At 42.5% G+C, this 24,569-nt stretch overlaps 1 protein-coding gene across 2 annotated transcripts; it reads right to left on the bottom strand.

Annotated features, from left to right (window-relative positions):
* Nucleotides 1–1,755: 1,755 nt before the first annotated feature.
* On the bottom strand, nucleotides 1,756–24,216 carry CTPS1 (CTP synthase 1). 2 transcript variants are annotated; one of them, XM_081962376.1, is made up of 19 exons: nucleotides 24,047–24,216; nucleotides 20,202–20,379; nucleotides 19,264–19,434; nucleotides 17,859–17,959; nucleotides 16,778–16,894; nucleotides 15,614–15,697; nucleotides 15,272–15,352; nucleotides 14,634–14,785; nucleotides 13,282–13,414; nucleotides 11,386–11,474; nucleotides 9,431–9,525; nucleotides 8,356–8,418; nucleotides 7,806–7,849; nucleotides 6,477–6,573; nucleotides 5,241–5,296; nucleotides 5,037–5,133; nucleotides 4,055–4,199; nucleotides 3,019–3,124; nucleotides 1,756–2,802 (listed from the first exon to the last, which is right to left on the bottom strand). In XM_081962376.1, the coding sequence occupies exons 2-18, from the start codon at nucleotides 20,365–20,367 to the stop codon at nucleotides 3,052–3,054; spliced, it is 1,764 nt and encodes a 587-aa protein (XP_081818502.1). In that variant the 5' UTR covers nucleotides 20,368–20,379; nucleotides 24,047–24,216; the 3' UTR covers nucleotides 1,756–2,802; nucleotides 3,019–3,051. The 2 variants fall into 2 exon arrangements, with proteins under 2 accessions (XP_081818502.1, XP_081818501.1); XM_081962375.1 differs by having other exon boundaries at nucleotides 3,019–3,110; nucleotides 24,047–24,215.
* Between the last annotated feature and the right edge of the window lie 353 nt (nucleotides 24,217–24,569).

Genomic DNA, 24,569 nt, shown 5'->3' with positions numbered 1-24,569 from the left:
ATTCAATGGTGAAGAGAGTAAGGTTCTACATTTAGGCAAGAAAAACGAAATGCACAGGTACAGTATAGGTGGTACCTTGCTCAATAGTAGTAACTGTGAGAGGGATCTTGGAGTTCTTAGTGGGCAACCATTTAAATATGAGCCAGCCGTGTGCAGCAGCTGCCAAAAAAGCCAACACAGTTCTAGGCTGCATCAACAGAGGGATAGAATCAAGATCACGTGAACTGTTAATACTTTACAATGTCGTGGTAAGGCCACACTTGGAATACTGCATTCAGTTTTGGTCGCCACGATGTAAAAAAGATGTGGAGACTCTAGAAAGAGTGCAGAGAAGAGCAACAAAGATGATTAGGGGACTGGAGGCTAAAACATATGAAGAACAGTTGCAGGAACTGGGTATGTCTAGTTTAATGACAAGGACTAGGGGAGACATGATAGCAGTGTTCCAATATCTCAGGTGTTGCCACAAAGAGGGAGTCAAGCTATTCTCCAAAGCACCTGAGGGCAGGACAAGAAGCAATGGGTGGAAACTAATCAAGGAGAGGAGCAACTTAGAACTGAGGAGAAATTTCCTGACAGAACAATTAATCAGTGGAACAGAAATTGCCTCCAGAAGTTGCGAGTGCCCCAACATTAGAAGTCTTTAGGAAGAAGTTGGATAGCTATTTGTCTGAAATGGTTTAGGGTTTCCTGCCAAGGCAGGGGGTTGGACTAGAAGTCCTCCAAGGTCCCTTCCAACTCTGCTATTGTATTATTGTATTTCATGTTATGGGAAAACGTTATTCATAACTATTATATTAATAGTATAATGGTAATTTCCCCATTGTCCCCCTTCTATAACCTGCCCTTTCCTCTGCCTGTTTTCACCATGTGGCTATTACTGCTACAGGCATTTATTTCTTTAGAAGCAAAAACAGGGAGTTATTGCTGGGATTTTAGGGTTATTCAAGCAGGTTAAAAGTCTAAACTTGGCTTATGACTAGTATTCTTTAACTGACATCCACCACCATTTATATGGATGGATGTTTCAGATAATAAAATAATAGCAACCTCCTATGGTCCGCCATATTTGTAATTCTGTACAGGTAGTAGTCCTCGGCTTATAACAGTTGAAAGTTACAATGGCGTTAGAAAAAGGAACTGATGACCGCTTTTCACACTCACAACCATTGCAGCTTTCCCATGGTCACGAGGTCAAAATTCAAACATTTGGCAATTCATATTTATGATGGTTGCAGTGTGCTGGGGTCAAGGAAGGGATCCTGTTTTGCAACCTTTTGACAAACAATGGGGAAGCCGGGATCCACTTAACAACCGTGTTACTAATTTAACAACTGCAGCGATTCGCTTAACCCATGTGGCAAGAAAAGTTGTGAAATGGTGCAAAACTAACTTAATAAATGTCTCGCACAGAAATTTGGAGGCCAATTGTGATCGTAAGTCGAGGACTACCTGTATTTGGGGTGGGTGGCCATATAATTTTGAATGAGATGAGAAAGGAAGGAAGGAAGGAAGGAAGGAAGGAAGGAAGGAAGGAAGGAAGGAAGGAAGGAAGGAAGGAAGGAAGGAAGGAAGGAAAGGAAGGAAGGAAGGAAGGAAGGAAAAGAAAGGAAGGAAGGAAGGAAGGAAGGAAGGAAGGAAGGAAGGAAATGATGTAATTTCAAAAGAAATTTCACTCTTTAAATAAGGGAAATGGGGAGGGCATGGGGGGGGGGAAAGAGTTTTCAAGCTATATAAACAGACAGAGCAGACCAATTGTTTTCCCAAAGTTTTAATGAACTGAAAAAGATCTGTACATCCAATATGTTTGCACTAACACACTGTTTTGCGTAACTTGCTGGAAAATGTCGTTTAAAACCCTGCACTGGGAAAAGATCGTAAACCATGCTTGACTCCAACCCCCACATCTGCAGGCTCATCCTTTCTCTCTCCTAGCACTGCATCTGCATGTCACTGGACACATACATCCCCTTGTAAAAACAGATGCCCGGGGCAGCCCATACGCCCGCAGGAGCTCTTCGTTCCGCATAGGGTGATGGTCTCACCCTATGCGGGTGAAAAATAAGACCCTCAGTGCTTCTTTCTAGTCCAAGGCAAAGCTCGCAATAAGCGGTGCAAAAGGCAACTTCTGAAAAGTCACTTTTTCATACACGTGCACCCCCACTCCATCCCCCGCCCCCTTGATGCAAGGAATCGGTTCAGTTCAGGAAGCTGAACTAAAGAAAGCCATGCTCCTCTGGTCAATGTGTAAAATGGCTTGGGGGGTGGGGGGTGGGGGGCGGGGAGGAATTAACACTCTCAAATTTTCAAAGCATCTTTGACTGTGGGGGCCAGCATCAAAGTACACAGAGTCTCGGGAACAGGAAAATTATTCTCTTGGGAAAGGTGAAGGGATTGTTAGGCTGTAGCACCAAGTCTGAATACTTTAGAAGCTTGTGATCTAGCCTGACTTGTACGACTTGCCACTGAGATGCCAACGGTATAATGTAGACCTCCAACAATGGAGAAGAATCGGAAAATCCTGAACAGAGATTCTGCGTGGCCTCTTCTGCGAGCAATTACGACGTTAAAGCTCCTTACGTGTCCAAAATGTCTCTTCCCTCCCTCAGCTTCTGCACTTCAGGTTTGTACGTTCCCAGGTGAGCACACCTAAGCAGCACTGCCAGTTTCTCAGAATACTTTCTTTTTTTAAAAAAAAAAAAAGTAATGACAAGATGTTTCCAAAAATAAAAAATAATGGTAATGACATGATCTACAAAATCCTCAGGACGTAGGGTTGTCCAGTGAAGAATTTCCAAACACCTGGATGGTGGGTAGGTTGAGATGAAGAGAGAGAAAGAGATGAAGATCAGAGATATTTATGTCAAATTGATCGGTATTTTGAAAACACTCTTTTAACCTGGTTAATTTTGACAACACCACCACCATCCCCTGCTCCCAGGAAATATGGCCGCAAGCAAGCAAACTGGGAAAGAAACCATTTTTAAAAACCCCAGAAAATGAAATATAAGATTTTACCAGCAGTTTACTCATGATTCACTGCAGTAAATTTCAGTTCTGTGATCTCAGAATCGGGGGAGCTACTTCCACTTCTGTCACTATAGGTATCCCTGTAAAATTCAGGCTGTTAGAAAAATAACAGGACTTCTCTTACATGCATGAACAAATTCTGCTCCTGGTCTACTGATTCAGCTAGAATTCCTTGCCACTGAGGCAAGAGGAATCAAGAGAAAGAACATAACTGTCATCCAGAGCAAATACTGGAGGTCTCAACATTTCTGAAGATAAAGGTTGCTTGGCTGTATTTACATTGTAAATTAGAATCCATAGTTTGCACATGCATATGTATATGGGAGGGAAATACAGAAGGAGAGGGAGGGAGAAGGAAAGAGAGAGAGGGAGGGAGAGGGAGGGTAGGGACAGCGGGGACACAGACGAGAGAGGGAGGAGGAGGGAGGGAGGGAGAGAGAGGGAAAGAGGAAGGGACAGGGAGAGAGAAGGTGAGGGGAGGGAGGAGAGAGGGAGAGAGAGGGAGAAGGAGAGAGGGAGAGGGAGGGATGGCGGGAAAGAGAGGGAAGGAGGGAGGGAGAGAGAAGTTTTCTTCCTCCTTTACCCTTTCTAATATAATTTCACAAAGAAGCCGTTTCTGGTTTGTCATAACCTTCATCTTTTGCCAAATTTACAGAACCAGAACTGACTTGGGGACAGATAGAGATCAGAGTTTTTGCTTAGTGACAATGGGGGGGGGGGGGGGAAATAAAGAACTGACCTTCCTTTAACCATGAACCAACACCCCAAATCTTTCCAAAACGTATCAACATTAAGGACTGCCGAAAAAGACTAATTTAATCACTAATTTAACAGAAGCACAGGCAGAGCAGAGAGGCCTTTATAATGCACTTCTCCCACAATGCACTATTAATATTATATTAATTATAATAGTGCAAGGGGAAAGGATGTTATCACGAGGGCTACGGTGTCCGACGGATGTAAATCTGGAGCTCCCACACACTCCCAAAGCAAATTCCCAAAGTACACAGCAGGCTGGACTTACCTGGGAGAGAGTCTGCAACCCTTCTGAAGATAATGCGAGAGTCTCCCTGCAGAAGCCAGGAGGAGGCCAAAGTAAGGAGGAGAGGGTTTTATGGGTCTGGATAGGAATTCTGGGTGATACTGAACCCCCACAAAAAAAGGATGTTCTAGAGGGAAAAAAATAAGACATGCTTTATTAGCTTAATGGCCAAAACTCTTCATAAGGCAACATGAATCTATATAGATATATAAAGGGCTGTGTGTGTGTGTTTGTGTTTGTGTGTGTGTGTGTGTGTGTGTGTGTTCCAGCCTAACTCTGGAATGCCTCAAGCAATTTCAACCAAACTTGGTACACAGATGACTTACTTTCTGGAGACAAATACTGGGTGGGGGTTGTGTTCTGTTAAGATACAGCCTGTTGTGCCTTAAAATGGCTTCTACTGTACTGCCACAAAATGGCTTCTACTGTACAGCGCAGTGGAGTTGCCATGGTAACAGCTTCACAGTACTCCACAAAGGGGTTCCCTCTGGTAAGGGGGGAAATCCAACATTAGAAATTACGTTTGGTCCGGACATTTTCCCCCTATAAATAAATACCCGGCCAATGCTAGGTTATTGTCTAGCATCCTATAAAACGCTAGAGGTGTGGAGCCATGAAAGAGAATATTTGTACTCGGGGTTGAACTGTGGGGTCCTTGGTGCTCTCTGAGCTTGGCTGGGGTTTTTTTTTTGGGGGGGGGGGCAGATGTTTCATTACCAAACTGGGTAAATCACTGATGTTCTCTACTTTGGTAATGAAATGTCTGCAAGAAAAGCAAGCTCAGACAAGGAGCTCACATGTTAGCCATCACTAAAATTCATTTTTTTAAAGACCTAATATAGCAATTCTCTTTTTTTTTCTATCTAAGGAAAGATCACTTCCACAAATCTCAGAGAAACCCCTCAAACTTTTCCCCGATTAACAATTAGCAAACCTTCCAGTGACAAGATCAATCAATGCTCACCATCCAACTCAACCACCTCCATTCGCTCTCCTTCTACATCCTGGCCTACAAACTTCATGCCTTTCTCTTCAAATGCGTTTTTCAGCTCTGGGTTTACCTATGAAGAGAAGATGACACCAAGTGATAGTTTTTAACTGGACTTTGGAGGAAAAGGGTCCTTTCCCCACCCCACCGCCTTTCTTTCTCTACTCCAAGGAGCCATACCTCAAATCTGTGTCTGTGCCTTTCTTCTAAGTAATCACCATCTCCATACAGTTTTCCTATTGGTAGAGAAAATACACGGCCGTCTGCTTATTTGAAAGTAGCATACTTATTAATACCATACCTACCCTTGGCCTTTTCCTGATATAGTGATTTTCTTCCTCTTACAGAAAACTTTATTAGAAAGCGGTCACTAAAGGAAGAATGCATGAGTCTACCTTCTAGTCCAGGGGTGTCAAACTCGATTTCATTGAGGGCCGTATCAGGGTTATATTTGACCTCGGGGGGGGGGGGGACGGGGGACTGGGGAGGGTGTGGCCAACTCGATGTTGTTCGTGTCGGGGGCACCTGTGGTGGGCCAAGCACCCTGCCAGTAAAAATGGGCTCCATAGCTTCGTTCTCAGCTGCGATGGCTTCCTACAATCCTCTGCCAGCGAAACTGAGCTCGGGAAGTCCTCCTACAGCCATCACGACCTCCATTTTGGCTTCGACGGCCTTCTGCCAGTGAAAATGAGCTTGGGAGAGCCGCAAGCAGCCCTCGCAAACTCCATTTTCGCTAGCAGAGGCACCGCGGGCCGGTCCTTTGCTGTTTCCAGGGCGGCCCCACCTGCCACATCGAAGCACCCCATGGGCCGGATCCAGCCCCCAGGCCTTGAGTTTGACACCCCTGTTCTAGTCTAATACTTATTTATAACCCGCCTTTATTATTTCCGCAAATAATTCAAGGCAGTGAACCAACAAACCTTCCTCTTCCAAATGTCTCCACAACAACCCTGTGAGGCGAGTTGGGCTGAGAGAGAAGGACTGGATCAAAGTCACCTCAGCTGACTTTCATGGCTATGGCGGGACTTGAACTCACTGTCTCTTGCTTTCTAGCCTGGTGCCTTAAACCACTAGACCAAACTGGTTCTCAAATCAATGGCGAGTGAGACCTCGCTGAAACGTTGCCAAGACAATCTCAATCTTACATGGGGAAAGACCCGAATACAACAAGAACCAGCATACCTACACCCGTGAAAATCTATGAAAAGATATATATTCTTTGTAGAGTTACTACCAAAGTCATCAAAGTTGTCCCAAATGTCCTAGGAAAGTGGGACGGACGGTAGCTATAATTTCCCTTACTTTAAGGAGCCCAAGTAGTTGTATAATCAAAATACAATCAGGGGTCAAAAGAAAGGAAGGGGAGCAGGGCGGGGGGGGGGTGGGTGGACAAAAGGAAGGTCAAGGAAAGCGTACTCATGACTGAGTTCTTGGTTTGGAAGATCGTTCTCCTCTTGCCCAGCCTCATGGTTCCACCCATTTGACCTGGATTGTGTTCCGGCATGTCAATTACCTGAGAAGTCGAAGAGTATGATACGAGGGAGAAGAAGTTAAGACAACTAAGGATGTTAAAGCAAGTATGAAGGGAAAACAAAATAAGCTGTTTCATTTGCATGGGTTTAGTAGCATCTAAAAACAAAATTGATGGTTTCTGAAATTGGTAATCCATCAAGGGCTTAAACCCCCATTCTAACTGCCAATACAGCGTTTTTCATGTCTATCATGAGTTTTATTCACGTGAGTGCATAATGTGTAACATTATATGCATATGTAACTTACACACACATATACAAACATGCAAAAGTTTACTTTTAAGGTATCTACAACACTCTTGAATAGAAAGACTGTTCTGACCGAGGCTTCCCAACAGCATGAAGCAAACTCCTTGTCCCAACAAAACCTCTTTTATTAATTTGCTGTGAATTCTGCTCATTCACACCCAGAAAAGTCTTTCAAGGGAGGATTTACAGTCACAGACCTTATCAAGCTCGGAGAGCTGCCAGGCCAATATCTTCAAAACGTGGCGAAGAGTGACGAACCAATTAAGCGAACTAATTGTCTCCTGCAAACTCCATTCCCCTTTCGCTCCTCTTTTATTTCCTCTGGGAGGGCCATTCATGGTCCACCTGTGGCCTTACTCCCAAGTCGACCCCTCTTTTTTAGCTGTTCCCTTTGTCTGGCAACTCTGCGCATGCGCACACTGGGAACAGGCTCCGGCTGTTCCTCTGCCTCACTGATGTCTGACCCTGAAGGCAGCTGATAACTGGCATACAGCTCTGGCCCCTTCTCTGCCTCCGACACAGAGCCTTCATCAGAGCCTTCCCCAGACTCCAGGACTGGCCCATCTTCCTCCCCAAACTCCTCATTGTCTGAATCTGCTGCCAGTTCTGCTGGCCACTGGCAGGCCACAGCAAAGTCAAGTAAAAGTAACACACATCCTATTTGGTCAAATTGAGAGATTCACTGGCTGTAAATAAAATAAAATATGGACTTTCATATCTACAAAAAAAGGAGGCAGAGCCACTCTCAGACAACTTCAAATATGAGACAACATTTTAACAGAAGTTCATCAATCATAATACTATAGGGAAGTCTAATTATTCTCATCATAATTCATTCTAATCAGGGAATTTTTTTACATTTCCTTTCAAAATAATTGTTGTGAGAAGGGAGGGAGGGAACAAATGTTCTTGGTACACATGAAAAGAAACCACAATGGATTTTAAAAAGTATCATCACACTTACTACTGGGTGTGTAGTTTTAGGGTCAAATTCGGTAGAGTTGGCATCTGTGGACGATAAGGTTTGATCACATAAGAAAAAAAAATCTACATTTCCAGTGGAAAGCAGCTTTTCCATTAATTGGCATGAATGGCAATGTAACCCAAGACTCAGATCAAACACTTCACATATACATGGTCAATGCTGTCCTACCTAAATCATTAACATACCATGTTGTATATTTTAATAATCTACTACTTAAGTTTGAACGTTGTAAATAGGTGCTTTCTCATTAAGACCTCTACACTTAGGCTAGTAAACAAAGCAAGAAAAACATGGAGATTTATCTTTTGCATTGTGAACACTTTAGAGAATTAAAAGCTCATTCCTTTAGAAACTCCTGTGTAAACTGGGTAAAGTGAAACAGGTACAATTACCTTAAGAGTATAAAAAGCTTTATTGAGATTTAAATGTTTCCAGCGTATTGCTACCCTACAGCAATTATATCACAAGCGATTTTAAAAGTTAACGTTCTGAAAGACAGACCCAAATGTTTATTTTCCCACGCCTTTACCTTGCCAGCCAAGGATGTTGCGGGCAAACTCCACAACGGCCAACTGCATTCCCAGACAGACTCCTGTAGAAAACAGAGCAAGGAGATATATTTTGAAAAAAATATGCACTGGTATTCTCAAATACCCAGCAGAATTCCTATTACCCTTCTTTATTAGACTTTACATAAGCAGCTGGAGATCAGGTACAGGATAGTTTATGTCCTTATGATAATGCATCAGTCTGGCCACACATGATTTCAGAGGTTTCTTGGGATAATACTGAAGAATATTTCTTTGTCATGTCAAGCAAGCTGATAGAGAAAGGACCATTTCAATTCTGATTCACGCTCAAATCAATTCGTTGAATTTTATTTATCTTATTGATTGGTTGGTTGGTTGGTTGGTTGATGATTGATTGGATTAACGTTGGAGGCCACCTAACAGTTTATGCTGTAATAAAGAACTAAGAGGAAAAGATCATGAGCTGTGGTGGCGCAGTGGTTAGAATGCAGTACTGCAGGCTACTTCTGCTGACTGCCAGTTGGCTGCAATTTGGCAGCTTGAATCTCACCAGGCTCAAGGTTGATTCCATCCTTCAGAGGTCAGTAAAATGAGGACTCAGATTGTTGGGGGCAATGGACTGACTCTGTAAACCACTTAGAGAGGGCTGGAAAGCACTATGAAGCGGAATATAAGTCAAAGTGCTATTGCTAAGGGCTACGTATGGGCAAGAGGAAACAAACATCAACCCACTGAAGAAAATTCAACGGACTCAGCAATCACTCTATCCCCAGGCCTGGGAACAAAGCCAAGTCTTTAAAGACTTTGGGAACATCACACAGGTGGGTCACATGAATCTCTGCAGAGATGCTCTTCCAGAGGGCATGTGCCTTGACCCATCCTTCTTGTCTCTCAAGAGATGACACTGATTAATTGAAAGAATCTGGAGGGCACCCATCCTACTGGTCCTATTGGACAGGTAGAAATGGTTGGACACAGAGATCAAAGAATAGGCCCAATGTCTTGTAAACTAAAGTTCTGCTACATCTTTCTCCATACAAAAATAAAAAATAACATTCAAGCATATGTTCTCACCTAGGAAAGGTTTCTTCTGCTTTCTTGCCCAAGAAATGGCTTGGATTTTTCCTTCTGTGCCTCGAACACCAAAACCACCTGGAACCAAGACTCCGCTAAACAAAAAAGGAGGAAGCCTGTTGGATAAACCTGAGCACTCACTTCACCTTTTGCATTATATTTATCCTAGTCCTCTGAAAACGAATTGGATTCACCCAGTAAAACACACACCGCAATGCACTCCTCCTACTAAGGAGGCTTAGTGAAAACAATCCCAGTCACTTTGTTTAAAAAGCACAGCCGTGGTGCTTTACTTAACAACTTTAGTGGAAACCACCAAGATTTAGCCCAGTGTTAATCCAGCAAGAATTTCTCCAGATTGTTGTTTGTGCAAATAGTATCACCACCAACACGAGACAATAAATGCGGAAACACCGCTCAAAATAATGGGGTGTTTTTGCAACATCAGTCGCAAGCAAGAATGAAGATGTTTCAGCCAAGCAGGGATTTGCAGCTGAAATTTGACAGAGGTGCGTATCATAGTAACACCCCTCTACTGAATGTTGATTGTCCAGAGTTCAATCTCTAGAAACCTCTAGGAAAACTACTAGGAGCCATGGTAGCCCAGTGGTCAGAATGCAGTATTGCAGGCTACTTCTGCTGCCTGCCAGCAGTTTGGCAGTTCATGTCACTGCGTTTTTTGTTTGCCAGCTGTGCTTAAACTCTAAGACATACGGTAGACTGATCTGACTCGTATCACTAAGTTCACTACGCATGTCCACATTTTTTTTCCTTTTGTTTGTTCGCCTGCCAAGAACGTAGGCAGGAACACTGCCAAACTGTAATCATTAGCTAGCAAGTTTTGTTTTTCATTTTCTTTACAATAAAAATGTGTTTCTTAGAATATATCTCGGGTTTATTTTTCTTAATTTCGAAGTATACTTCAAGGAAAAACCACGGTTCATCCCTCATTAAATACAATTACCCCAGGAGGGGAACAGGGCTGAATTTTCCACCCTGATAGTTCAGGTCTCACCAGCTCAAGACTTGACTCATCCTTCCATCCTTCCGAGGTTGGTAAAATGAGAAGCCGGATTGTTGGAGGCAATGGGCTGATTCTGTAAACTGCTTAGAGAGGGCTGTAAAAGCTTTGTGAAGCGGTATATAAGTCTAAGTGCTATTGCTACTTGAGCTTTAGAGAGCCCCCGCCACCCGTATCAATAGCTCGGGGGGGTCCCATTTGTTCATTCTGTGGCACAATCGTACGATCATCACCCAGAGGCAATCTGCAGCAAGTGGTTTGTGGACAAGGAACTTCTACGTGGCATTTATTTATAATGACATTTATAAACAAACAAACAAAAAAGCAGTTAAAGGAACTTGCTACGTTTAGCCTAAAGAAGAGAAGGGAGCTATGATAACGGCATTCCAAAACATGAAGGAATGTCACAAGGAAGAGGGTGTTGGATTTATTATCCAGAGTATCCCAGGATAAGACAAGAAGCCATGGGTGGAATTTTAATTGTGAGAGAGCCAAACTTGAAATAAGGAGGGATTTCCTAACGGAAGGAGCTAAGAAGCCGTGAAACAGCCTTCCTCATGAAGTTGTGGGTGCTTCACCCACTGAAAGTCTTCAAGAAAAGACTTGACAACCATTTGTCCTGGATGAAATGAGGATTTCTGACCAGAAGATCCCCAAGGTTCCTTCTCATCCTATTATATGTCACCCTCTTCTTTAAATAGAATTCCAAACCAGCAGGAATTAGAGCCAGCAATAAAAACTTGTTTCATCCTGTTGCTCAGAAACAGGAAACAAGGCCCCGGTGCCTAACTCATAAAAGGAAGACATTTGAACACTGCCTCAACAAGTCTGGCCTAATAAAAATGAAGTTATTGCTGGGAGAAGCACAAAAACACCTTCAATAAAATGAGGAGACATTTTCTCCTCACAGCAAGGAAGAGGACGAATGCCTTACTCAGCACTGCAAAGCTTCTGCCAGGCTTCGTGGTATCGAACTGGTTCTTCTTGCAATGTAACCGGTTCCAAATTAGCAGAATCAATATACTGGAGAGAAAGAAAGAAAGAAAGAAAAGAAAGAAAGATCGTCTCATTTTAGGCCTTGAATGTCAAGGTTTGCTGATCATTGCCTTGATTTTTCTACTAACTGACAAAATAGTGACCAAATGATCCTTATGATTATATATGTGTGTGTGTGTGTGTTGTATTTGTGCTGATAAATAAATAAAGGGAGACTAGTATAGATCTATTTCAAGCTATTTAGCTCTCATCAGCTAGCCATACCCTTACCCATATTTGGGCATACCAGGGGTTGTAACACAAATACATATATATATATGTATTTGTGTTACAACCCCTGGTATGCCCAAATATATATATATATATGTTCAGGAAAGCCTGCTAGGCCCAAAACAGGGCGCATGTGGAGGGGGGGGGGGTCACATGCACATGCAATCAACATATATGTGTGTGTGTGTGTGCGTGCGCGCATGCCACAAGTGGCACACAGAGTCCTCTCTGTGTGCACATGATCTGTCACCCCAGCTCAGCTCTTATGCACATGCCATCAGGTCTCTGCCACGCATACGGGAGATGCTTGTGCATGCGTAGGGGAGGGGGTTGCGCGTGCATGCTCAGAGGGCAAGGGGAGCGAAGGGGGCCTGCCCCCCTTGTGTCCCATTTTTTTGTCCCAGGAGGCTTCAGGAAGGCCTGCTAGGCCCAAAACAGGGCGCATGTGGATGGGGGGGGGGGGGGGGGGTTTCACATGCGCATGCAATCAACATTCTTGAGAGCCTTCGGTCTTCTTTTGAGGAACAGAAGAAATCCCATATGCCAATCTTTAACTTTTCGCTCTCAAGACCTTCTTCCTTTTAAAAATTATGAAGGATTCCAAAAGAACATTTGCTTGTAGTAGGTTACATTGATTAATACTGTATCAAAATCAACACATAGAATATTTATTGAATCATATAAAAATAATATGAAACATATTAACATAAAACTTTTCATGAAAAACTATTTTAACCAATAAAAAAATAATAAGATATATTTTACATTTCTAGGAATATCTTCCATATATCTGGCAAATAGTTTTCACTTCGTGCATCCGAGAGGATCTTGAGCAGCAGGTGTCAAACTCAAGGCCCAGGGGCCGGATCCAGCCCACAGGGTGCTTAGATCTGGCCCGCAGGAAACAATGAAGGACCTGCCTGTGGTGCTTCCGCCAGGAGCTCAGGAGGGCCTCTCGTGGCTCACCCAAGCTCCGTTTTCAGCTGCAATGGCCTCCTGCAACCTTATGCCAGTGAAAACAGAGCTCAGGCATGATCAGCAAGCGGTCAGGCCACCACAAGCACCTGACACGAGTGATGGCGAGCTGGCCATGCCCATCCTGGCCACACACACACACACACACACACCGAGGTCAAACACAACCCTGATGCAGCTCTCAATGAAATAGAGTTTGACATCCCTGGTCTTGAGGGGCCCCTCAGGAGTCTTTTGATCCATTTTCCCCGTTCGGTTTATTATAGCTACGGAAAAGTGTACAGTAGCCAATTGGGGGATTGACACAATATCAACATCCCAAAGATTTTCTTACACATTGTGACCAACGCTGGCATCGTTGTTATCACATTAATAAGCTTCCATAATTTCTAACATTGACGGACTATATGAGGTGGGCTGGTTTTTGTCGTCGTTGGTAAAACATAGTAGAATTTGTGCCAGTAATAGCATTTTAGGTGCCATAGGAATATCAACTCAGGGTAGACACCCATCTCGATTTTAAGTTTCAAACGAAACCAAGCAAGGAAAAAAATATTTGGGGGGGAGGTAGTCAGTGGAAAAAGCATACCTTTATCTCGAGTTTGTGATTGATTGCTAGAGCAGAATGTTCCAAGGCTTTGATGACAGAAGCATATGAATCTGAAAACTTTGTATATTTGCCAACCAGGGCAATAGAACAGGTCTCCAATAAGCGATCGTATCTGTGTGAAAAACCAAAACCACGTATTTAAAAAGTGAGTATCAAAAAGTTTGGAACGAGAAAGCCAATATTAACATTATCATGTTAATCATAACAAAAGTGTGTATAATCAAGGCTATGGTTTTTCCACTTGCAATGTATGGTTGTGAAAGTTGGACCATAAGAAAGGCTGAGTGCCAAAGAATGGAGGCCTTTGAACTAGGGTGCTGGAGAAGATTCCTGCGAGTCCCTTGGACTGGCAAGGTAATCAAACCGATCAGTCCTAGAGGAGATCAACCCTGACTGCTCTTTAGAAGGCCAGATCCTGAAGATGAAACTCAAATACTCTGGCCACCTAGTGAGAAGGACTCACTGGAGAAGAGACTCGTGCTGGGAAAGATTGAGGGCAAAAGAAGAAGGGGACGACAAAGAAGGAGTTGGCTGGATGGAGTCACTGAAGCAGTAGGTGGGAGTTTAAATGGACTCCAGATGATGGTAAAGGACAGGAAGGCCTGGAGGAACGTTGTCCATGGGGTCACGATGGGTCGGACATGACTTCGCAACTAACAACAACAAAGAAACAGGAAAACATGGGTAGACACAAAAACCAGCTGGGTGACTGATCCTAGGAAGGAGGCCAGAGCAACCATTTCTGAAATTGCTACCTAGAAAAATGAGACGGATTTGTCCACGTAGCTGCCAAGACTCCATTCCACCTCAAAGCACCATCACTATTACCACCCCCATCAAAATCCACACATGCAGTAAATTGGGTAAAAGGCAAATTATTAACACTGCTAATTTTACGGAGTCAGCCTATTTCCCCCGGCAACCTGGGTCCTCATTTTACCGACCTCGGAAGGATAGACAGCTGAGTCAACCTTGAGCCTATTAGGATTGAAGGAATTGAACTTCTAGCAGTGAGCAGAATACTGCATTCTAACCACTGCGCTCCACAATTATAAGGGAGGATTCCATTCCTGTCCTTTTCATCTGTGGTCTGAAGGGGTGTGGTCTACACGATAGCAATCTACATTTGGGTGCCATGTGCTTCATTGCTGTGGGAATCCAATGATTGTCTTAGCTGGTTGGGGTGGACCAGGACATCATTGCAAGCAATAATATGCTTTCTTTGAGGACATCAAACTGCACAGCCATTCTGCTTTGTCATCTTAGGTTTAAAGGTTTACTGCATGGCGTGAAACTAGCCAGAGTTACTGTTTGCCCAGAGTAGCTCTCACCTGTCTGCCATCTCCTTCCACTTCATCAGCATTCTCTGGGGCTGCTTTTCAATGGGAAGGTTGAGCCTGTGTCTAAAATAATCCACCACTCCTTGCTCCTCTAGCAACAGAGGAACACGATAGATGGAAGAGAGGTCATGGACACAGATTACCTGTTGGCGCAAAGGAAATTATTTGGTTAAGCAAATATTGCTGGGATCTTAAGAGCCGTATCTGCAAATACAGATAACGATGCACAGAATGAACTGCTGCTCTGGCAAACAGAAAATCAAAATAAGGTGCATTGCAAGTCCCAGCTAATTGGAAAAAAGGGGGCTTACATACATAAAGTCGGCTGCACAGAATTCTGTGATGCGGGTCTCCAGAGCTTTGATGAAAAGGAAAGATAGGCAAACAGCAGCCTACAGGTAATGCTTCAATACCTGTTTTACAATTCGTCATCACTGTGATTTGGTGATAAATGACTGAAAATCTACCCTGTGCATTTCTTTTCTTTTTCCCCTAGATAATTAATAAGTTAGATAGGAGTTCGTAACTTCAATCTGTTCTGTGCAAGCAGAAACTATTACATGAAATCAAAAGCCAGCAGAAAACGTGCATCTATGCCGAACGTTACTGTTAACATGAAGCAACTTTACCTGTTCTGGTTCTACATGACAAAACATGGAAATTTTCTCTTTCACTGAAGTATCCAGAGGCGTGGAACATCTGCACACGATCTAGCAAAGAAAATAGCAAAACCTTCAAAAGATTTGCCGAAGGTTTAAATCTAGCCTTCAAACAGAATTTGGTTAGCTCACAGAAGAACAATTAACCCCATTATACTTTCTCAGCTTCTGGGAACAGATAATTATCTCTTTCACAGCAATTTATTTTATATTTGTCAAATTGCTGAAAAACATCTTCCCAGACTCACCCTGATAGCCGTTTGAAATCCAGCCAGTATTTTTTTTTTAAACATACATCGTATCAAAACTTACTAGATCTGGTGATAGACCCAGGCCCCGAAGTTCACGAACACTATTCTGGGTGGGTTTTGTTTTCTGCTCCCCTGTAGAACTTGGCTAAAAGAGCCAAGCCAAGAAACATAAACAAGAAGACAATGTGTCAAATTAAGATCAGATTTATTTCCCAACCTCTTTGAAAACCTTCAGGTCATTCTTGCAATCTGTTTTTTCATTGGTTTATTTGTCTACCCTGAAAATAAGACCTCCCTGGATAATAAGCCCTATCGAGCTTTTGAATGCATGCGCTAAAGTAAGCCCTTCCCCGAAAATATTGCAACACAGCAACAGCCAGGAGGTGACCATGCTCGCCGCCTCCTGCACCTCAAAAATAATAAGACCTCCCCAAAAATAAGAACAAGTGCTTATTTCGGGGGTCAAAAGAAAATAAGACTCTTTTTTTATATATATATAATAAAAAAATTTATTAGTTTTACAAAATTTTGAGGAAAAGGGTAATGGATATGGTTACAAATTTTAACAGCTACATTATGCAGGAAATGGTACTCCCCCCAATTCTCATAACTTTTACATATTAATAAACAAAATGATTATTGCTTAGCTAAATTTTGACAGCTTATTTTTACCTTATGTCTTTCAATAATTTCAATCTATTTTGTATCGAACAGAAAAGATTCCCTATATCAGCAATTGCATTATTTTTCTAACTCACTTCTGTGATCTGAGTTTTCTCAGTGTTGCCTCCTCCCCCCCCCCCCCCCCGCCTGCCAGCAAAGCCTCGGCACCTCCCGTGTCTTGTGTAGTATCGTCAGCTTTATCTGGGAGAGCTTTTTTTTTTTCCCATGAAGGCCTCCGCCTCCATAGTTGTATTAATTCTAACTCTACCGCCCTCCCAGAATATCAGCATATCTTCTGGCAAAAGCTAAAGAAAATAAGACTCTTATTTTCGGGGAAACACGGTAGTTTCTAGGCCATCTAATTCCACAAACAGTTTGCTATCATTAATTAATTAATTTTTTTAAATTTATTAAACTTCTAGACCAAAGAAGAACAAGCAGAACAAGCAAGGTGGAAGAAACAATTCCCAACCTTTTGGATATCATAACCCAAAGTCTTAGCAAAGAGCAACCTTGGTTCTCTGGGACCAATACTACAAGGAACTGCCTTATGGAATCTTACCTGGGGAACTAGACTGACGTGAATATTACAGAAGTTCTCTCGCTTGACTTTGAATTGAAATTGGCGGAATGCTTCAATGAAAGGCATGCTTTCAATATCTCCCACTGTTCCTCCGAGCTAAAATACAGACATCGAAAATTAAATGCAGTGCTCTTTTCCGCAAAGCACAAATCCTGTCGTTGTCCCCGGTCTCCTTTTACCATATTCAAATTTAACAATATTTCAGCCAAATCCCTTCGTGTACTTTTCTTAACTATAGCAATAGAATTCTTTATTGGCCAAGTGTGATTGGACACACAAGGTATGTGTCTTTGGTGTATATGGACTCAGGGTACGTAAGGAAAATAAATTACATTCGTCAAGAATAAAAAGATACAACACTTAGTGATAGTCAAGCTCAAGCTATCAAATCGTTTTAGGAAACAAATAAGAACAATATAAATTGAAAGATACAAGCAACATGGTTTTAGTAATAAGTTGGAAGAGATACATACTAGTAAGGAAGAGAAGAATAATAGTAATACAATCTAACTAAATTATTGACAGTGTTGTGAGAATTAGTTGTTAAGTAGAGTGATGGCATTCGGGGGGAAACTGTCCTTGTGTCTAGTTGTTCTGGTGTGCAGTGCCCTATAGCGTCCTTTTGAGGGTAGAAGTTGAAACAATTTATATCCAGGATGTGAGGGGTCTGTAGATATTGTCACAGCCCTCTTTTTGACTCGTGCAGTATAAAGGTCTCAATGGAAGGCAGGTTGGTAGTAATTGTTTTTTTTTCTGCAATTCTAATTATCCGTTGATAATAGTACTTGGACTTATATACCACTTCATAGTGCTTTAAAGACCTCTCTAAGTGGTTTAGAGAATCAGCCTATAGCCCCCAACTATCCTGGCATTATCAATTTACCTTTGGATATTTTGGATATTTGCATATTAATTTTCTTGTTCTGATTAATGACCATAAAGTATGGTAATGGTTTTTGGTACCTTTAGCAATACCCAGGTGGTAATCATCAACCAATATCTTACAGGTTTAGTTTGTCTGAAGTCCTGGGAAGAGACACAGAAGGCCATGGACACCAACCTCAATCACACAGACTTGGGGTTCCATGCCATCTTCATCCACTGGGATCCGTGCTTGTCTCATCACCCATTCCTGGATGGCATCAGTAATGTGGGGCACAACTGTAAAATAATTTTTAAAAAGTTATTGTTTCAATAATTTCTGGCTACATAGGTTTCATCTTGATTTCTTTCCTCATTACCTCCCTCCTCCTGTTTTGAAGGCTGACATCATATAAGCTAACGGTAAAGGTTTCCCTCACACATATGTGCTAGTCCTTCCCGACTCTAGGGGGCTGTGCTCATCTCTGTTTCAAACAGAAGAGCCAACACTGTCCGAAGACGTCTCCGTGGTCATGTGGCCGACATGACTAAATGCCGAAGGTGCATGGAGCGCTGTTACCTTCCCACCAAAGGTGGTTCCTATTTTTCTATTTGCATTTTTACATGCTTCCGAACTCTAGGTTGGCAGAAGCTGGGATAAGTAACGGGAGCTCACTCCATTACACGGCTCTTGGAATTCGAATTGCCAAACTGCCCACCTTCTGATCGACAAACTCAGCGTCTTAGCCACTGAGCCACCACGTCCCTTTTTTCTGGCTACATACTTGGTTTCAATTAGAATCATCTCATGTTAACACTGAACATTTATTTCTTGGTGAATTTCTGGTTATTTGATTTTATTAATTCAATCTAGATGCTATCCAACTCTAACCAATTTGGCTATTTTGTTTTATCTAATAAGGTTACTGGATACCTTATCATTCCTGAGTAAAGTCTCCACTGTTCTGGCTTACAGCAATATGCAAATGCAACTAGAATAGTATTAGATGTTCCAGGGATGTCAGCAGGGTAAGGTCAAAAAAGTCAAGATGGCGACTTTAACAATGCAATCGAAGCTCCGTGTACATGACACACATAAAAAACTATGAAGCTTTGATTACTATGAAGCTTTGTTTCACTGTGGCTGATATCTTAATTTTTTGACCACTCCCTAAAGACATCCTTGAGTTACTCTAACAATTATTCTCTTCTTTCTTTCTTTATAATACTGGAAAGAAATGTTTTTTTTTTAAATAATGCTTTCAACTGTGTCTCGAAGTGCCCAGATTCATCTCCAGGTTATCAAAACAACCACCAGGAGAGACAGTAGCTACAGTACATAAACACTATAGTACATAAACTACGGTAGTCTTTAAGAAGATGTTGGATAGCCATTTGTCTGAAACGGTATAGGGTTTCCTGCCAAGGCAGGGGGTTGGACTAGAAGACCTCCAAGGTCCCTTCCAACTCTGCTATAGTATTGTATCGTATCGTATTGTATTGTACAGTACATAAGCTACAGTACATAAAGTACATGATCTTTATGGTTGAAATTAAACAAAGTCTGCAGCCAAAGGAGAATGAATCCATGTTTAATACTTTACCTTGCACCGTTTTACCCAAGTAGTCTCCCTTCCTTTCCTTGTTGATGACATATTGGTATATTTTCCCTGTGGTCAGATTATTGTCCTTTGTGAGCCGGATATCAAGAAACCGTTCGTAGTTACCAAGATCCAAATCCACTTCTCCTCCATCATCCAACACAAAGACCTCACCTAAAACAAAATGACCACCACAGATAAGCTTTGTGTCGCCTTCTTCCGCATATCCATGTCTGTGTAATGAAAGCCTCCTCCAAAACGTTTTTCCCAAGCCTAGCATATTCCCGTTAGCAATGGCAATGTCAGTTGAACCATCCTAGGATCTACTGTACAATTTTCTGAAGGAGCATCAACATTTGCCTCCCACTGTAGACCAAACCCCAGCAAGGACCTCTGCTGCCTGTTGCTTTCGTTGCCTGAACAATCTACAGCAGTGTTTCTCACTCTTGGCATTTTAAAGATGAATGGACTTCAACACATTGAAGCCCATGTACATGGCCTCCCATTTTATAGACATGACTAGGAGAGGGGCTGATGTCAAAGAAAATAAAAATGGAATAAAAACAAAAGCAAACATTATAAATATAAATAATATAAAATAGCCCAATACACAGATTGGACTCTCTGTACCGTATTCTATGTTTTTAAAGTAGAGAAATAAGAGACTGGACAGAAATGGTATATAGGGTTTCTTGCTTGAGCAGGAGGTTGGACTAGATGACCTACAAAGTCCCTTCCAACTATTCTTTTCTATTCCTATTTCTTTTCTATCCTTATTTCTTTTCCATTTTTTTTCCTATTTCTGTTCCTATTTCTATTCCTATTTCTATTGTATTCTATTTCTACTCTACTCTACTCTACAAAATGTACTTTCTGTACTAGAATGAAGAAATACTCAGTCCTTGCTGCTATATCAAGAAAAGGTTTTCATCTCGTCTTACCATGTTCATAAGGAGAGAAGGTGCCTGCATCAATGTTAATATAAGGGTCAATTTTAATGGAAGTGACGTGTAATCCACATGATTTCAGGATTGTCCCAACGCTGCTAGCAATGATTCCTTTTCCAATCCCTGAGATGACACCGCCTGTTACCAAAATGTACTTCATTTGATTCAATGTCTAAAAAAAGAAAAAGAAAGTCGAGTTTCGTAAAATATCGCCACTGATTTATTGGTTTTGGCTTTGATCAGTCTTGCTGACCAATATGTATCTCTTAACATAAAACAAGATTATATTTATTGTATATCTTGCAGATTTAAAGCCACTGTTCAATTTTACATTGTTATTGATTTGGCTGCCCATTTGTTTTCCATATAAGATTACACCTTAATTTTGTTTTGTACTTGTCTTTATGTTTTGCATGCTACTTTGTCTACATATGCAGTACTGTTTGATAAAATAAAGCGCCATGCTTCCAGTTCATTAATACTAATGAAAATCAGACTCACTTTCTACTTTTGCCTCTCCCCATAAACTAGCCCTTTTAAGGAATTAGCAACAAAAATACCTTCAGGCTTTATGGTCTCTACCATACATAACTTAGTACCAAGTTACTCACTTTGAGAAAGGGCAGAACAACTAAAGACTTTAGAAAACTATTCTATTTACAATCCTTCATTTTCTTTAAAACAATCTGTTCCAACCTTGACACACATCTTAAGGCTACCAAGGTTGAAAAACAATGTTTTATTAAGAGGAACATGAGACAGCAAAACGCATGTCTTCCCAGATCAATATGAGGCTAAAAACAGTGAAAATGGGAGCAACTGCTAATTCATTTTATATATCTTTTTATTCCACAAAAGAACACCAGATGAGTCCATTATACATTAAAATAAATGAAGAGCACAATGGATCAGGAGAAAGGTTAGAAAGACAGCAGCAATTAAATATTTCGCATCAGATTAAAAATCTGAAATAAGAAAGCCTCAGTGATAGGTATTTCAACCGCCTAGAGTCGCTTAAGTGTGAGGTGCTATAGAAATTGGATGGATGGATGGATGGATGGATGGATGGATGGATGGATGGATGGGCAAGCGGACAGATAAACAGATAGATAATATAGGGTCTTCTAGAGGTATAAGGTAATATTCTCAATGAAATCATGGAAAAAGCAATACAGGTAAAGGTAAAGGTTCCCCTCGGACATATGTGCTAGTCGTTCCTGACTCTAGGGGGCGGTGCTCATCTCCATTTCAAAGCCAAAGAGCCAGCGCTATCCGAAGACGTCTCAATAGTCATGTGGCCGGGATGACTAAACACCAAAGGCACATGGAACGCTGTTAACCTCCTACCAAAGTAGTCCCTATTTTTCTACTTGCATTTTTACCTGCTTTCAAACTACTAGGTTGGCAGAAGATGGGACAAGTAACGGGAGCTCACTCCTTTACGCGGTACTAGGGATTCGAACTGCTGACCTTTCTGATCAACAAGGTCAGCGTCTTAGCTAACACACACACACATAAAATATATATAATATTTCAATAAACAGGAATGCTGCCATGAAAAATCAGAGGGGATGTAGAAAGTAAAGTCCTGCCAAAGATGTTGTTCCAGAATTTCCCAGATGTTTGCCTCACCGTATTTTAAAGGCCGGGATACACCTTCAGGCAGAGTTGATGACAAAGAATGTTATCACAGGTAATGTGGTGAACCAAAAGAATCAGCGTCCTGAATACTCCACTACTTTTCAGTCTGTTACTCCCTAACTTAACAGGGTTGCCAAAAAGTTACATAAGGCCAATAACAGCTTCTTCTGGAGCAAGAGCCATGCGGACATGCTTGTGTGCACTGAGAAGCATGGAATGGGCAGCATATGCTCCACTTGTGCTCTCATGTGAACTAGAGGGCGAAGGGAGGGGAGGCCTTAGAATGGAGCAATCACAACAACACATTGAGTCACTGCCTTCCTGCCTCTCCCATTGGGATGCAATGGGAAAAACAGCGGGCATTATTATTCCCCCCCCCTCCTCTAAAGTCCCAGCTGAATCTGGCCCATTTTTTAAAAACTCAAGTCTTTCTTCTCCCGCGTTTCTTCCTCCACACCAAATATAGTCCCATGCTGTGCTATTTTGAGAGATTCATCCTCTGCTTTTTATAACAATGATTACTTAAAAGAACAAGACGAAAGCTTCTGGACTGGGCTTCGTTGTTCTTGAACAACAACAAATCCCCTACAAAAAATGAGAAATAAGAGAGATATCTCACGTCATTGTTGAACAGACTCCCTAGTGAATTACCAACCAGGATCCACAAAGGGATTTGGAAATAAAAGAGTTGAAGAGAAGATAGGCTATCTCACTAAAAAAAAAAAAAAAGGTTGCAATTAGAGACACATTTCTGAGGGAGGGGAGAATGAATGAAAAGACACAAGAAAAATACTGAGCAGAATTAAATGCATTACATTTAATTGATGCTAATTTTCAAATGGCTGATTTCATGGTGTTTTCCCTCACCCATGTTACCCTCCTCAACCATTTTAAAATGTGGTCTGAGGACCCCTGGGGATCCCCAAGACCCTCTCAGGTCTGCAAAATCAAAATACCCTTCATATTTTTTTAGACACCCAATTTGGTGTAGTGCTTAAGACACTGGGATAGAAATGCAAAGGCTGGGAGTTCCAGTTCTGCTTTATGCATGAAGCCAGCTGGGGAACTTGGGAAAGTCCCTCTTTCTCAGCTCCAGGAAGGACACAATGGCAAACCCCCTTCTCAACATTTGCCAGGAAAACTGAAGGGATGAATCCAAGCATTTGCCAAAGAGTCAACCTTTTGACTTGAGTGTCCCAAAGGTGCTTTTTTTCAAGAGGCAACTGTATATATATATAAAACCTGGATGAGTGAGAATCTTCCTAAACCTATTGACTTGAACACACACACACACACACACTATCTATCTATCATCATCTATCTATCATCTATCTATCTACCTATCAATCAATCATCTATCAATAATCAATCACTCATCTATCTATCATGTATCTATCATCTATCATCTATCTATCTATCTATCTATCTATCTATCTATCTATCTATCTATCTATCTATCTATCATCTACCTACCTACCTACCTATCTCAACTTAAAAGTAGAAAGGAAGGCATCTGGAGAGACAAGAGTTTAAGAAACACTATCCTAAGCCCGCTAAGAGAAAGGAAAGCCGGCCAAAGAGTGACACGAGAGTTCAGGCATGGATGATGCCCAGAACCCCATCCTGATGCTGACTTAGTGCAGCCCCGGCATTTAGGGCCACCAATGCAAAACCTCCGGGACTGCTTTCCCACGACCAGTTGCACCCCGTTTACCCAACAACAAATCCATTTCCAGGCGGGGGGGGGAGGGGGTCATCCAGAGGACCAGACCCTTTGCCCACAGGACGTCCCCAGAAACTCAGCTGACCTGCAGCCGCCTGGAGGTCTTGCATTCGTCAGAACCCGAGGAAAAGACCGGGCAACCTCGTTACACGTGGCAACGCGGGGGTCGCCCAATAGGACCCCGAAAGGCAAGCCATGGCAGCCGCTGTGTGTGTCCCCCACCCCGAAGATCCACGCGGGGGTGATGGGCTTTGTAGTCCGAGGAGAGGTGAGGGGGAAGCGACCCCCCCCCGTCGTACCCGTGTCAAGGGCCAGCCCCGGTGCAGCTGTTATCCCAGCACGAAGCAGACCGGCTCCGGCGTTTGACAGGCGCTGCCCGAGAGCCTCCCTTTCCACCCGGGCCAGGCCCAGGAAAGACACCCCACTCCCCCGCCCGCGCCCGGATTCCGCTCCCCCCCCCCCCCACGATACTGACCCTCCACAGGGCCTGTCCACTGCGCAGGCGCGTGGACCCGGAGCCCTCCCAAGGCTTTATTCTAAAAAAAACAAAAAAAGAGCCCGTCCGCGTCTGGAGAAGAATCTTGCGAGGTCGGCAGGAAACCAGAAGCTACGAACGCGTGGAGCCGGCGCGCGCGCGCGCTTAAAAAGGACGCGGAGGCGGGGGAGGGAAGGGCGGAGCCAGAGGCGGGCAAAAGAGTGCGGGCGGGCGCGACGGAAACGCATTTTATATATATATATATATATATATTGAGGGGTTGGGTAAACGCCTGCGCAAACTTGGACACCGCGCGGTTTGTTCCGCCTTCTTCCCAAAGTTGTTTTTCTATAGGCTGGGATTTCATAAGGGGGCGGGATAAGGGGGCGTGTCTCCGAGAGCCCAACATTCTGCACACCAGAATGAATGAGCAAAGTTGACTGGGAGAGGATAGCGCAATATATATCTATATATATATAATCTATATATGTGTTGTATTTGTGCTGATAACACAAACATAATC

This window comes from Natrix helvetica (assembly GCF_964273705.1).
Source record: "Natrix helvetica genome assembly, chromosome: 9".
Lineage (NCBI taxonomy): Eukaryota > Metazoa > Chordata > Lepidosauria > Squamata > Natricidae > Natrix > Natrix helvetica.
The sequence above is the reverse complement of the archived record's forward strand: the minus strand, read 5'-3'. Positions and strand labels throughout refer to the sequence as shown.

Coding starts and splice junctions, on each gene's coding strand:
- CTPS1 (XM_081962375.1), bottom strand. CDS start 20,367: ATGAAGTACATTTTGGTAACAGGCGGTGTCATCTCAGGGATTGGAAAA. Junction 7,850..8,355: donor CAACATCCTTGGCTGGCAAG/GTAAAGGCGTGG, acceptor TATCGTCCACAG/ATGCCAACTCTACCGAATTT. Junction 6,574..7,805: donor CTAAAACTACACACCCAGTA/GTAAGTGTGATG, acceptor TCGACTTCTCAG/GTAATTGACATGCCGGAACA.